The sequence below is a fragment of the Oreochromis niloticus genome, linkage group LG11 (assembly GCF_001858045.2).
Source record: "Oreochromis niloticus isolate F11D_XX linkage group LG11, O_niloticus_UMD_NMBU, whole genome shotgun sequence".
NCBI lineage: Eukaryota > Metazoa > Chordata > Actinopteri > Cichliformes > Cichlidae > Oreochromis > Oreochromis niloticus.
Window position 1 is genome coordinate 29,722,059 of NC_031976.2, and position 15,406 is coordinate 29,737,464.

At 39.3% G+C, this 15,406-nt stretch overlaps 1 protein-coding gene across 1 annotated transcript in view; it reads right to left on the reverse strand.

Moving 5' to 3' along the window:
- Positions 1-7,344, reverse strand: part of wdr73 (WD repeat domain 73) — a 13,819-nt gene extending 6,475 nt beyond the window's left edge. The window contains exons 1-7 of the mRNA XM_003456431.5: positions 7,193-7,344; positions 6,177-6,244; positions 5,946-6,031; positions 5,759-5,847; positions 3,835-3,902; positions 2,402-2,566; positions 302-667 (exon numbers count right to left, since the gene is read on the reverse strand). Of these exons, the coding sequence (XP_003456479.1) occupies positions 302-667; positions 2,402-2,566; positions 3,835-3,902; positions 5,759-5,847; positions 5,946-6,031; positions 6,177-6,244; positions 7,193-7,251 (901 nt within the window). The 5' untranslated portion in view covers positions 7,252-7,344. The remainder of the gene's footprint in view (positions 1-301; positions 668-2,401; positions 2,567-3,834; positions 3,903-5,758; positions 5,848-5,945; positions 6,032-6,176; positions 6,245-7,192) is intronic.
- Between the last annotated feature and the right edge of the window lie 8,062 nt (positions 7,345-15,406).

A 15,406-nucleotide genomic window follows, 5' to 3' on the forward strand; every position in this document is an offset into this window, starting at 1 on the left:
ATTTTTTGTATTTATCAAATCTAAAGCTCACTAATTAAATTTGTGTTAGTTTGAACAGAGCCAAGTATGCTGCTCATCACTGTTTAGCTGAGCTAAGCCAATGTAGTTTTCCTAAAAACTGAAGTTTCTGCAGATCCAGAGATTAGTACAGAAACATCATATAATATACATCTGTGCAAGAAGTGTGACAGATTACTCAGTATTAGTTAGTTAATCAGCATGCAGATAAAACAGGGTTTTTCAGCGTGATAATTTACAGAATACATCAACATCTGAAAAAACTGTGTTCGTATAGACTGACCTGACACTGAGACACAGTCATCCAGTGTTGGAGCCCACGACACTTTGACATCGACCTGGCTGCAGCGGCCTGGTGTTTGGACGTCTAGCTGAGCCTGACACCCCACCCCTCCCAGATTTCTCAAGTCTGAAATCACCACCTGTCCAGACGAGGAGACTCTGATGACCCTGCAGCTGGATGGATGTGGACGTGCAGCACCGTCCGTCCACCAGATGACAGACTTGTCCGAAGATGGTGAATGTGAAAGCTGAGGAGGAGCAGACGTCCGAGTATCGGCAACGTAAACACTCCCGTTACAGCAGCCAGCGAGGAAAACCGTGTCACTCACGAACTGTAAGGAACTCAGAGGATCTGCTGAGTCGGTCTCTGTCGGGACAAAACAACGCAAAATGTCTCAAAACACATTACAGAGGGATTACATTCTGCAGTCTGCTGCAGAGATGGTTTTATGACTAGAACATCAGTGTTTTGAAACTGAACAGCTGAGGAAACCCCCAGCTGAAAGAGCATTTAATGGCCCTCCTGCTGCAACAATTACAGGCAAAGTGCTCAGAAACAAAAACATCAGGCTGGTCGTTTGATGGCCTTGTTTTTGGTGCACTGGCTGTGCATAATGATCAGAAACAAGCAGAGAAAGGACTGTGGTGAGGAAACTGCTAACATTTGATAATATGCAGCGTGCAGTGAAGCAGTGGTTGCTACTTTAGCGTCTATGGATTGAACGCTTCATGGAGGGAGAGAAAAAATACTCTTTTAGTTAAGATGTGACAGAGAATAACTATTTATGTATTTGGCACGAATTTAAGGAAAGAAATTTAAACATTACTTTGGCAAAACAATGAAAACAATTTCTGTTTTGTGAACCGTTCCACGCCGTGCAGCCTCACAGTGACGAGGTCCTGGGTTTGAATCCACTGGCCTTTGCATGTGCTCTCTGCCTCTCCACATACTGCAGCTTCATCCCACAGTCAAAGACATACATGTTAGGGTGACTGGTGATTCTAAATTGGCCATAGATGTGAATGAGTATGAAAGGTTTTTGTGATAGACTGGCAACCTGCCCAGCATGCACTCTGCCTATCAGCCTACGGAAGCTGGGATGGACTTCTGATGCTCTACCGCAGGAGCAGACAGGTGGATGGATGCACGCTCTCTCTTTAATGCCAACTATTTTTTAATTTTTGGGAACCATGGAACATTAATTATTGTTTGCTGACATTACTTGTACTCGTCTTCCCAGGCCTTAAAGCCACAGTCTGACCTCCACTCAGAGCTTCAGCAAACTATTTTTGTGTGAAAAATAAATAAAATAAGCAGGGAAAAGAAATGGGAATTTACAGATCTTCCTAGGGGTTACAGTGGGCGGCCTACAACATAATACTACATCATAACACAGCTCAGCCTTTCTTACTAGATCAAACTTACTATGGGGGGCACAAAAGAATAGCAGGAAAACATCTCCTGGCTGCACAGAAAGCTTTTGTCCTCGCTCTCCTCAGGAACACATGCAGCTTTTTTTCATCTTCATGTGAAACTAAATCTTAGATGTCCTTCACAAACAGTGATTGTATCCCAGTCCAACTGTAAGCTCAATACTTACACGGTTTTAAGAAAAACGATATGCAAAGAACACTTTATCTTTTCATTATAAAAACTTTACTAGAAATATGATTTATATTACTATAGTATTAGTAGGACAGACAACCAGTTTACCAAAAGTAAGAATACAGTTAGATTTTGAGCATAAAACAAACCACACAAAGTCACTTTAATTCTTTCGCACTGCTGCTGATGGTGTTTATCTTCCTCCTCACCATTCACGATTAGAGTCCCTGGATGCTGAAGGATATCTCAATCTACATTATATTTTCTTGAGAAAAAGCAAGACTATATCTCCCAATTTTTCTTGTTCCAATTTTTTTAAGCATTTATGAAATTTCTCAAATTTAAACATCTCACAACAGTGAGATGAACAGTCTAACAAAACTGCATAAAGCACCACCTCTACTTAAGTTTTCACCTCTAACTAAACCAATCTTATAGTCTCCATGCTCACAGCTGAGCATGAAGATAAACTGATAACTGTAAATGTGGGGTTACCCAGTTTATAGAGAGACTCTCCTGATGCGAGTTCAGTCAGCTGGACGTCGCTGATCTGAGCTCCGTGAAGAACTTGTGGTGCTGACGAGGGTCGAGCTGCGATCCTGCTGCCTCTCTCTGGAGCACTCTTTTTTCCCTTAATACTTCCTGTTCTCCTGATCACATCTGTCATGGATGACGAGAAGGAAAAGAAAACCAGTCACACTGTGAGAAGTGCCTCACCACATTTTATAATTATTCCCTTTACCTTGTTTGCTGTAAACCAGGAAAGGGGACCCATTATTCCTTTATTTTCTTCCTATATATGCTATTACAATAGCAAACTCTCATATTAAACATGATTACAGGCCAGAAATTGAAAGCGTACATGAAGTGAAACCCCACAAGACCAGGCTTCACTGCTCTAATCATGTTAAAAATCTTTTTTTAACTTGCATTAATTGGTGGAGATAAACTATGTCTAAACGTTACTTTCATTTAAATTAACACAAAGTCAGACACACAAGTATCAGGTGTCAGGAATCAATGCGAACCCTGTAACAGTCGACGTCTGACCACCTTTCTGATGTCCAAGAATTGGTCTCAATTATTATTGGCGAACAATTCAACACAGGAAATGTGCACGAAATGATACAAATGCTCTTCTCTCAGGTTAGATTCCCTCCTATTTTGTCTTCTTTGGGCTACAACAGAAACAATTTTTAACTTCAATCTATTTCAGCAAAAAAAAAAATTCCCCCCAAAATAGTATAAATAAATATTGAATTCAATTGGAAAAGTTTCTTTTATGATCTAGTCTGTTATAATTCAGTGATTTTTACTAGTTAAATCATTAACCTTGAATAAAAAAGGTTCATCCATTCAATGAATTGTCTCAAAACAGCTTCTGTAGATAAGTTACATTTAAAAAGGCCTTGAATATTTTTTATTGCGCTCTGTGAAACATTACCATAAGTGAGAACCTTTTTGCATTTACATGACTACGTTCAGCTCAGAATGCCCAGAAAATTTGGTGCTTTTTGTACTCAGATCATGTCACTTTAAATTCATATCACTGAAAATCGCCATTAATCACAGCGATGATTCACGAGTTTTTGACTGATAGTAAATTCTACTCTGTAGGTTTTAAGTGATCTTTTATTCATAATTAGTTCTTGGTCTTAATTTATTTTACTGGACTGCTGTTAAGCTTCTAATTTTATCTGATTCCATTTCTTTTTCTTGGGTTTAATTTCATATTTTTTATGCTTTCTTCTGGTTTATTGTTGGTTATCTGACCTGTCTTACTAAATTTCTCTTTGTCATTATTTTCCACTTATATAACATTTTTTAGGCAAGTACCTAACTTTTGTACTTTGAAATGACCCCGAGTGCAGTCACACGCATTTTAAACATGCAGTCTTGCAGGAGAGCTTCAGGGAAATCAAACTCACCGCTCTCTTCTCCTCCAAGGTCCCACACCTGCAGGTCGGAGCTCAGCCCGTCGTTGGTCACAGCACACCTGCCGAAATAACAGAACGTTAAATTAAAAAGCTACGAAGCTACTGATTATATCGTCCCCTCACATTTCCCATCAGATCTAAAGATCTACGCAAGCACTGCCTCACACCACCTACAACTAAAAAACACAGACCCTCCACACTGTGCATCGCACTGTGATGTACGATATGTCACCTCTTCTGGTGCAATGAGTTGTGAAAGTTAATTATTGTCATTATCAGCTCATCTAGTGACTGTTTTCAGTAATTCCTTAGTCTAAACAAGTTTAATACAATTATGATGACTTTTAGACAACTGAAGAATTGTACGTTTAGCATTTAGGCTTAAAACCGTTCATCAATAGTCTAAATTGCTCTTGACTGACCTTGTGTACTTTTATAAATCTGCTAATGTGTAAAAGTATGTTAATACGTTAAATACATGACAAGTAATAATAAACTGAACTGTAGAAAATATAAAGAGTACCTGAATAAAATAATTTCTGTGCTCTAGCCTTGCTGGGTGCTTTTCAGTATGCCTTTTTTGAAGGAGAACTCTTTTCATTCATTGCTTTGAAACCCAAGTTTGGTGCAGGAAAAGGCATCACATGGATTAGAGAACCTTGGAAAGAGTAAAGCAAGTTTCTCTCCCTGAAGTGGGTCACAACCAGTGTTTGATGAAACAAAGTAACAGTACTCCAATTACTGCTGATTTTTCAGTTTAAATAAGCAGGTAAGTACTTTTCAAAGAAGTAATCAACAACTGTTAAAATGTTACATTTTCCTGCTCCTGAATAAAACCCTGAAGCATCTGCAAAGTTTCTGTCTCTCCCCGATTTCTTGGGATACAGCCGTGGGCTTAGGAAATGTTGTATTTATTATTGTTAAGGAGTTAATTTTCTCAGCAGATAAGGCTGTAATCTAACAGATTACTTTATAATGGAAGTAAATTGTAGACTGTAGTCAACTGAGTTGTTTCCTTAACCGCCAAATTATATAGTTGTTAAAAGTGGATAATTCTACCTATGGTAGCTGCTGTAGAACAGACATGTTTTAGTCAGCCAAGAGAGATCAAAAACATTGGATACAGACTGTACGCCATGTTTGGACTGGCTCTGCCGAAGAGTTTTTGCCTCTGTTAGGAAGGCTGTCAGTCCACTGTTTACCTCAGCTGTCAATGCTGGGTGATAAACATCCACCAGTTAAAAGTTTTACAGTCTCCTCCAGAGGAAATAGATGTGGATGCTTCTTAGTCCAGTACAGCCCAATAAGTCAGAGAAGCTCACTTCTGATTGATGACAGCAATACTGAGGTGAGTTATTAAGGATATACTTAACTGTTGGTTGCACTGCTGTTTTTCCCACTGTTAGCCAGTATTAGATGCACTTCAAAGACATTTTCAATAATATTAACTTATAACCAGCTGTTGTTGTGTTAAAGCCCTGACTTCAGATCGGGTGATGAGGCTTGAGGTGAGGAGGAAGAGGATGATTGATTTAATTAAGATGCCAGTTGTGTTGTCTCTTTCCTTCCCGTTTTCATTTCTTTTGTCAAGTTGACCTTTTCTAAGGTGATCAAACATATCTTGAGTATGAAGTTGCAGGTACGAATTTCAATGTCGCTCCACTGCACCGTAGGAATGCCCATGACTTCTCTTCTCCTCTGCCTTTGTCACATGCATAAAACAGTTTTAGTCAGAAGTGAAGTCCTTAGCAGCTGGTAATACAAATACAGGGGAGGAACGTGGCGGTCTCCACAAGCTGCAAAATACTCCTGTTGGAAGTTGTTTCTATTAAATAACCTCAAAAATGACTGGCCTTACCTTTAATGTAACACGTTACTTATAAGGGTAATTTATCCAGCACTGGTCTGAACTCACCTTGTTCCAGGGATGTGTATGAGGCAGCGAACCGGGCCATCTGTGAAACCACCATGGGAAACTTTAAAATCCCGCTCTGCGCAGAGACTCTGAACACAACAGCAAACAGGAAAAGTTCAGAGTAACATCTGAATCGCCTCCTAGAGAAAAATAAATTCAAAGTTTGGACTAATGTCCTGATTTTTACCTTATTTTCATCAGCGAGAAGTTTCAGCGGCAAGCGAAGTTCTAAAATTTCATTTTTGGACTGACTATAGCCTGCGACACAGACCGCTACAAACACACCAAAAAACACTGATTAATACAAATTATTTGGCTGATAAATAAAAGAGCTGAAAAGCTGTCTTCTATAACAGCAAAATCAGAACCATGTTTTTCAACCCACATCATCATATTTTAAAATATTAGATCAACTTACTCTTCCCTGACGTCCACTCGAGGACCTGGGTGGGATGTTCAAGCTGATACACATGAAGGTCTTTGTACCTAAAGGAAAATAAAATTTCTGTATAGTTTATCATAAAACACAGTGAAACTCAATTTTGACAGAACTTATATATGGCTGAGCGCTACAGTCAAAAATGAAGGTGAGCCCACTTTATGTTTGTTGTAGTGACTCTATAAGATTAAAAAAGTATATTGAGTTAAAAAGGTTTTTTTTAAAGGAATTCAGAAAAATATAAATTCACTCTGCCTTATGCAAACCTTTCAAAAATAGCCCTACAGCTGCATTCCTGATGTTTATTTCAAGTTGTTTGGTGTCTCCTTGCAAATTGTCCATTTTATTGTGCACCTTCTTCTTTGTATGTAGTGCTGTTTGGTATTTATTCCTGTTGTCTAACTATTTAGATTTCCTGCACTGCCTCTGTGGAGCACCCAGCATGTCGTTGAACATGTACAATGACAATAAAGGGATACACTATCCCATTGTTTCAAATGCCTTTTAACCGCGACACCAGACTCCATTCACAATTTATGATATTTAATATTTTCTGTCTACAAAATCAACGCGACCATTTTTCTTTTTACCTACAACTTGATTCCTACAGTCGAGAGACCATATCATATAATTCGTCTTGATTATGAAACTCGAATTCACTAAATTTATTTTGAAAATGAATCTATTCACACATATAACACATCTTAAACCACGAATAATAAGCTAAGTGTAGGAGATAAACTAATACAAGGTGACAATTTGGAGCTTATTTAAATTTTAGATGAGATATCCGTAAGCCGAATTTAAATAAATTAAATATAAAAATAAGTACATATAAATAACGTTTTGTTGCGGTGTTTATTAACAATCTAAAGCTGCTGGAGGATAAAATGCCTTAAAGTTAGAGTTTGCTTTGCAAAACTGGTAATGTTAGTTAGCAAGTAGTAATAAAAATATAAACTTGACGGTTCTAACAAAGTAAAAAGTTTACTCACGTTTTCAGTGACTCGATAAACCAGTCATCTAAAATATCATCAAACTCTGCATCTTCCATCTCTCCCAACAGCTCCTGCAGGCATGGGTGCTGTTGCTCATCCACCACTTCCTGTTTATTTCCCTCTGCTTTTTATTCTACTGCTTCTTGGCTTCATGAAAACTACACCGCCACCTGCTGGTCTGGAGGAAGCGAGCCTCAATCTAAAATCACATATAGGGATTTAAGTTTAGATAGAAACAAAAATAACAGCAGGGTCTGTTCTAGCTTAATCAATGCAAGAAGCAGATAATCAAGTACAGAGGCCCGTGCAGCTGACTAGTAGCCTAAAGGTTGCTGGTTTGAGTCCCTGTTCAGATGCTGGCATGGACTCCATATGAGCTGTTTTTGTATACGACCCCCTGACAAAAATAAGCAATAAACAAATATCTGAATGAGCTGATATTCAAAAGCACTAATTTGCTTGATTCCATATGCAGCTTTCTACAGCCTGAAGAACACAAGTCACTGCAAGATGATTTGCAAATTTATTCTCTTGGTAACCCTGGCATAGCTAACACAGCACAGCCTCTTTAACTTTTAATTTGATATTTTAGGCCAACACAGCCAGAGGCGGCCTAAAATATCAAGACTCTCATTAGTGGTTTCAAGCTTTACAGCAGATGGTATCTACATACATACAATTAAAAGATAAAACAGCATACAGGAATAAATTCGAATCACATGATATTCGCTTGTTAAACTGATTCAATAGAAAATAGTAATTTTAGATATTTGACGATGAACTTACAGTAAGTTCTGAATTTTGCATCCCAGCATGAGGACGTAGCTCTGAGACTGCTTTTTAGTCTCAAATCACTTGTATTTATATAGTGCCAGTTCACAGCAAGGTGGCTGACGTTGTGAGGTAAAGACCCTACAGTGTTAGTGAGAAAACCACAACAATCGATCTCCCACGGGTAAGCACTTGGAGGAACCAGGTTCTGTGTGGGGCGGCAAAAGAAGAGAGAAGAAGGTGAGCATAGAGAGATGAGGTTAAAACGGGACGGCGCGATCATGAGGTTGGTGGTTTGATTCCCAGCTCATGCAGTCTGCGTGTTGAAGCATCCTTGAGGAGCTTAAAGCTGCAGAATAAAGTGCTGTGGGGATGAGCTGATGCAGCTTGCAGTAAAAAGTTCTTTGCTTAAGTAATAAAGGGGTGAATATATATCAGCCTATTTTCCATTTATTAACACAACTCAAAGTCTCCAGCATAACTAGAAGGATTTCGAGCCACCGGTCTAATGCGCGTACAGTTGTTCAGTTTCATGTACACGGTGCCAGTTCACAACAGTCATCTCAAGGAGGCCCAAACGAGTGTTTGAAGACAAACGCAGTGGAAGGCCGTGCTTAATATTACGGCACTCTGACAGCACATTTATGGTTTGCTGCCTTCAGATGGCCACAGAGGCTTAATGAACTGAAGACGCAGCATTTTTTTCCAAACAGTACAAAGCAGCTGTCATCAACAGACGCCCTGTTGTAGCTGCCTTCATTATAAAATACCACACAGATGAGTGAATTGGAAGTCATAAAAATGCCAACAGTGCGTAACAAGGAAGCACAGGAAATTACCAAGAGTCTCAGAAGAATATTTTCAAGACAACTTTTGGGATGTTTACCCTCCTCCAGCCTTTAAGCTGTGCTTCCGGTTGTCTCTATCAGTCTAACGAATGCAAAATAGTTGAGAGCGATTAACAGATTTTGAATTTTGTAAATAAAGCATGGTGTACTTGGGGAATATTTCCCCCTTTAGCAGAGCAACAGAGTAAAAGTTTATTTTGATAATGTGATTAAATGAAGCTGCCAGAAGGAAAACAAACCAAAAACAGATGTTATGTTTGGGATGCTGGGCGTTTCTAGTTAAATGATAAAATATTCAAGCCATGAGTGCAGCTTATATTTGTCCTCAATTTTCTCCAGGACAACAGCTGAAACCTCATCAATCCCACCATGCTCAAAGCTTCATCTCTCCGGCTGTTGTTTGCCGCTTTCTTCTCCTCCTCCTCCTCCTCAGCAGCAGTCCTGTCGTTCTGTTCCTCCGACTGTCTCACAGCAGACAATCTGAGTCACATTTCAACCTTCCATTTCTCCTGTTACTCCTTCAGAAACAAGTGAGTCCAAATCAGAGTCTGTACAGGACAGTGAAGACGTGCGTGCCTGCGTACAGGGCTGCAGGAACTGTTTGCTCTAACAAAATAATCAGTGACAGTTATTTCAAAGATTTGAGGTTATCATGTCTGAATCCTCATTTAGTAAGACACTAAAATATTGGTCTGTCAGTGCTTTAGATACGATAAAATGATGCTGCTGACAGATAGCAAGGAAAGACAGAGCTGGCAGTGCATTAAAGTTGAAGAGGTGAGGGTGAAGAAGATGAAGCTGGGAGAATGGAGAAAGGAAAAGGAAGAGGAACCCCCTGTTCAGCCTGAGCTGAATCAGCAGCTTTCACTTTCCTGTAGACATCACATGCTTTTCTTTCAAATCCAGTTGCCACTCTTCCCTTTCTCCCCCTGCCCCTTTTGTCTTCTTTGCCTCTTTTTCTTGCTTTTTCAGCTGTTTCTTTTCTTCTTTTACTGCTTACTTTGACTTTTGTCAGTTGTTTCTTGTCCTTCTTCCATTCTTTCTTCTTTCTCTTTCTCAGCTGCTTTCCTTTAGGTTATTTCTTTTCGTGACTTTCTTTATCCAGGCCATGTTTCTTATAGTTTCTATGCAAGCATTTCTTTTCTTTTCTCTTTCTGTCACCCCCACTCAGGCTCTTCTGTGGCATCCTGGATTTCGCCTGATCAAGGTTTTGTCTCTTTTGAACATTTACAATAAGCCCATGTGTCCAGGTCCAGTATTTCACTGCCGCCTTTTTACCTCTTCCTGGCAATCGCTAAATGGATTATCAGCCTCTGAACTGGCCCTCCTGCTGGTTGTCCAGCAACTTTTTCCTTTCCATCCACCTCAAGCAATGTGGTCAGCATCACACTCCTCTTTGTACAATGATAACATCTTGCTTTTTTTCTGTTTTCAGTTCATACTCACACAGGCTGCTGCACATTGTGAACTTTCTGGCCAACATCTCTTTGATGCGCTGCATGGCTTCTTTTCTTCCCTCTTTTAATTGGCAATTTTCAGCCTGAGTGGCTTTAAAGGCTTTTTGCACCTCCCTGTTGATATTTTGTGGAGCAGTACTCAAGAATCCTCCTTTGCATATCCAATTGTTTATTTAGAAGAAAGGCACTCAAGCCTCCTGGAGATGGTGTAGGTGGTGTAAATTCTGACTCCAGGAATCATTAAAAGGGCATCTGATAAAATGTATTGATTGGACAGTGGGAAGCTGCGGGAAACAAATTTAAAATCTGGGGTGTATATCTGACGTCACCTGTTAAAATTCTTTTCATTTTTTAAGCTTCTAAATTTTACTCAGCAGCAGCGACTGAACACTGAGTTTCATGAGTCAGTAAAACAGTCACACATCGCTAAACACATTTAACATATTACAAAACCAGCAGCCACATGCTTTCAACAAAGAGCAGCCTGTTTCACATTAGCTGTCACTGCTGAGTCTATCACACCACAGAGATGTGAATGGCCTCTGTCCCAAAGCTGTTGTTTCACACTCGCAGCAGGAGAGCCTGGGTTTTCCTCAGATACGATAATTGTTGGACTATCTATCAGACGAGCCGGATAACTGCCTCCGGCTGAGCGTCAAAAGGATCCCAGCAGGTCCTAATGCTTTCTGCCAATAAGCAAAGACAATAAACAGTGTGCAGAATTTCTTCACAGTCTGTGATGTGAGGAAGACTGCTTTACCAACATTGGTTCACAAACAAAGAGGTTTGGCAATACTCAGTGACAGCGTACAAGAAAGCATTACACAAATAAATAACTATTTATTTACTTCTGTGATATTGATTTAAGTCCTTATTTGATTAAATATTTTGAATGAGAAGAGGGGCATTTTTAGTTTCCAGCCAACTCTGTCCCAGATGGTATTCTGTATTTGATGCCATCTTACATGCAGTGATTCCTTAGTTTATGGGGGATTTGCTCCATTTTCCTTCCTGCTTGTGAAGAACTCTTCCAGCTTGTTGAGCTTTTTGAGTCTGCTGGAGGTGGGATCCACATAAGAACTGTGAAATACTCCAAAATAAAAGTGACCTCCTTTCTGATACTTTCTAGAGGCCTTTGTAAAACCATGAAGGACTCTGTTGCAGGTATCTCAATCCTGTCTTATTGCTCTTGTTTGCAAGTCAAGTGCTTGATGGCTTGAGGTTGGCTCCAAAAGTGAGTCGAGCCCAAGTTAACAGCATTAAAAACCATGTTTACAGCCAGGTATCTATGGTTAGTTTCTCCCCTCACTGCAACTATTTAGTTGTAGTTTCTTTGGTTAAATCCATCCATCTGGACACTATTAAGGCTTACACATAAGTGTGTGGCTTTGTTGACTGACAGGTATACCAGCATAGAGAGCTGTGTGTTACATATCACCTTGGACCTCTTCAGCAGTTTTTTTTAAAGGAAAAATCTGACCAACCAAATCCTCTTGGTCCATTACTTCAATTTTGATTTGTGTTGTTTTTCGATTTGGCCTTAGCTGATAACTTTGCACTTATTTCTGGTGGCAGCCAAAACACTAACGCTGAGGCTTCAAAATTTAGAGCCCCAAACTAATGTGTTAAGACACCTTGAGGGCCCAGAAACACTGCAATTTCATGGCCTAGTACATGTCTTATGTTCTTGTCAGGCCCAAATTCTATCCACAGCTCCTCAATGCCTAGCTATGTGCAACAATATAGGACCATAACATCTGTGCTCAGAGTGCATGCAGTGATCTTTTCAAAGTGTGGATGGAAAAACAAGATACCAACCAACTGGAAACATTTAGGCAATTAACTGTGTGAAAACTTCATCTACCAGACAAGTTGTTTCTGCCTACGGACCCGATGTTCCATCGTCTCACTCACAAGAAACAGATCATACTGCAGATTGGATGCATGAAGAGGCAGATAGAGTGCTATTCTGAGGAGTGGAAAGATCATAACATGCTCTAATTGCATAAACCACAACGAAGATCTCGTGTAAAGATATTCAATCACAGTCATCAGACTAATCAGTTGTACATTATTAGTCTTTTAGTATCCAGCAGCTTTACAACCTTCTAAGTTTTCACGTCAGTCCTTGCTTTGCTTTTAGAAGCTTGTCATGCTAAAGAAAAATTACAGGGTTTGGTTGCGTCTGTGTTGCATCACGTCACGGTAAGCTTTCACTCTTCATTCACTCAAAGAAGCTTTTTACACTCCAAAGTGAAGCCTTTTAAAATAGTCTGCAGAAAATAATTCTGAAAATACTGGTTTTGTGTTTTTGAGTGCAAAGCTTTTGCTGTGATCACTTCTTATTTTGTCTGATGACTTTGCAATCACAGCAACTATTTCACTGACATCTCAGCTAGGAAAAATGATTCACTGGCAGCAAAGCGAAGTGCCCGACATGGGCTGAAAGCTGCAGCGCACGCTCATGAATGTTAATGCTTGGAAATAGGACATCTCCTGATGAGATGCAGTGTGTATTGATGCACATCAATACACTGCTGGTGTGCACACTTTTTTTTTTTTTTTTTTTTTTTTAAACCTGTCCCGTTTGGTTCTTTTGTATGTAAGTGTGCTGGTGTGCACACTTACATACAAGAGAAAACAATGGACGCAGGTGTAGCAATGGGTAACGCGGTGTTGTCTTACCCATCGCTGCTCATGACTCATGTGTGAGTCATGATCAAATCATTATTTCCCACTTAAAGGAAGAAAGCAAAAACTATCATTATGAACAACTCAGCAATGATTTTGCCGGTATTAAACACAATATGTGTGATTATGGAGAGCTGGAGAAGACTGAAGAACATTTATCCACCACTCATCCCGTGGCAGACGTGATGCGTTCTAGTTGTTTACTGAAAAACACAAAATCTTTCTGTAAAAGTCTCCACGATTATTTATGTATGACTCGTATTATATAACCACCGATATGCGCTCTACCCTGACATTTGCTGCGCGGCATGATGGCACCATAATATATGGTGTTATTCAACACCTTATATATATGTACATGCTGATTCGAGCCTTCATCCTTTGTATATTGGACTTTATAGAAAACAATATGAGGAGGAAAAATCTAATTGTATGTTTTTATTTTTTTTATTTATAACTAAAGACATGTTGTAAAATTTAGTATTCAACTAGGGTACTGTGCAAAAGCCTAGAGCCACCCTGCATTTCTTCACATTTTGCTTTCATACTTTTTAAATTGGTCTTGAGAAATAATTCTCTAGGTTTTCTGAAGGTCTTTCAAATTTTGGGGGGAAATGGCTGTTTTTTCACTCATTTTCAGTCCAGCCCATGTACCTCCATCTTTTTAGGAGGAATGTTTTGGGGTGTTTTTTTTTACTAAGCAACGGCTTTATTTTTCAGCACAACAGAGATGACAAACACAAAGTCAATGCAATAAAAGCATAACTGGATGGAAAAACACACAGGGCCCCGACCTTAATATTATTGAAGCAGTGTGGGATTGTCTTGACAGAGAACTGAACAAAAGGCAGCCAACATCCAAAGAAGAGTTTTCAATGTTCTTCAAGAAGCCTGGACAGCTATTACAAGAAAGTTTACATAAGACTGGCTGTGTTGAAGAATAAAGGTGATAATATTAATTACTGACTTTCAATTCAATTCAATTTTATTTATACAGCGCCAAATCACAACAACAGTCGCCTCAAGGCGCTATATAGTGTAAGGCAGACCCTACAATAATACATACCAAGAAAAACCCAACAATTATATGACCCCCTATGAGCAAGCACAGAGGTCTATTAACACATAGTGACTGAGAAAGGTGACTGAAAAGGAAAAACTCAGTGCATCATGGGAATCCCCCAGCAGCCTACACCTATTGCAGCATCCAGTCCTAACTATATGCTTTAGCAAAAAGGAAAGTTTGAAGCCTAATCTTAAAAGAAGAAATGGTGTCTGTCTCCTGAATCATAACTGGAAACTGGTTCCATAGAAGAGGGGCCTGAAAACTGAAGCCTCCCATTCAGGCACATTAAAATTTGTAGAATCTTTTTCTTGGCCTTTAAACTATATTTCCATGAAAGTTTGGACGTTTCAATAAATCCATGCACCCACTCATAGGAAAATACAAAGAAATATAACTTAGGAAGGGGAGAAGGAAACTTTTGCACAACACTGTAAATTTTTCTTGCATTTAACCAAATCAACACTTAACCTTTATTACTACTAAAACACACACAATGTAGCTTTGGCTCATTTTCACCTGCACCATCCTGCAAGGCACCCAATGTGCATAAGACCAGTCCCTGAGAAATTCATGATTTGTTTTCTTTTAGAGAAGCCGTGGCTGTAATCTACAGTGTAGCTATTTTTGTGTTTTAATGAGCTGGCTTCTTTAGGGGGAAGCAAAGGGCACAATGCTGAGAAACCAGTGTTGATGTGTTTCGTTTTACTGGATTTGTTGGCAATAAGAATTTGCTAAATAGGTCCAGATTTAAAGCTTCAATCTGAGATAAGATGAGGGTTTCTATGAATAAAGAATAATGTCCTATACTTTGGCAGTGGGAACTATAATTTAAAGTTTTTAAATAAACCTGATGATCTACTGTTTACTTCAAACCATCACATCTGCCAAGTTTTGTGAACCAAAATCTAAAAAAAATTAAAAACAAACAATCTAAATCATCAGTAATTGATTTATGAGACTTTTAATCGGCTGTGTTAGCGACTCTCAGCGCATGTCAGGAAAACTCACCTTTTTCCCATTTGCTCACTAATTACACCGCTGATGTGACTCGATGTGGCTTTATCTGTGTTTACAGCTAAACAGCAAGACTTAATCTCATTAAACTGTGACTCGACTTTAAAGCGCTGCATAAAAATTCTCCCGGACGCACCAGACTGTCATCACTTCAAAAGCCATTACTGAAGCTCGACGGTGCAGAAAACTGCAGGTTTTCAAGTCACAACATCAAAACACGGAGGAAACGCAGCCTCCTCGAAACTTTAATCATCAGTAATGAGACGAGCTGAGGTGGCTAATACACTGTTTCACAGCAGGGCTCTTTGCTGCTTTAGTTCAGTTAGTCATTTATATAACATAAAACAGTATTGTGGAAAACGTT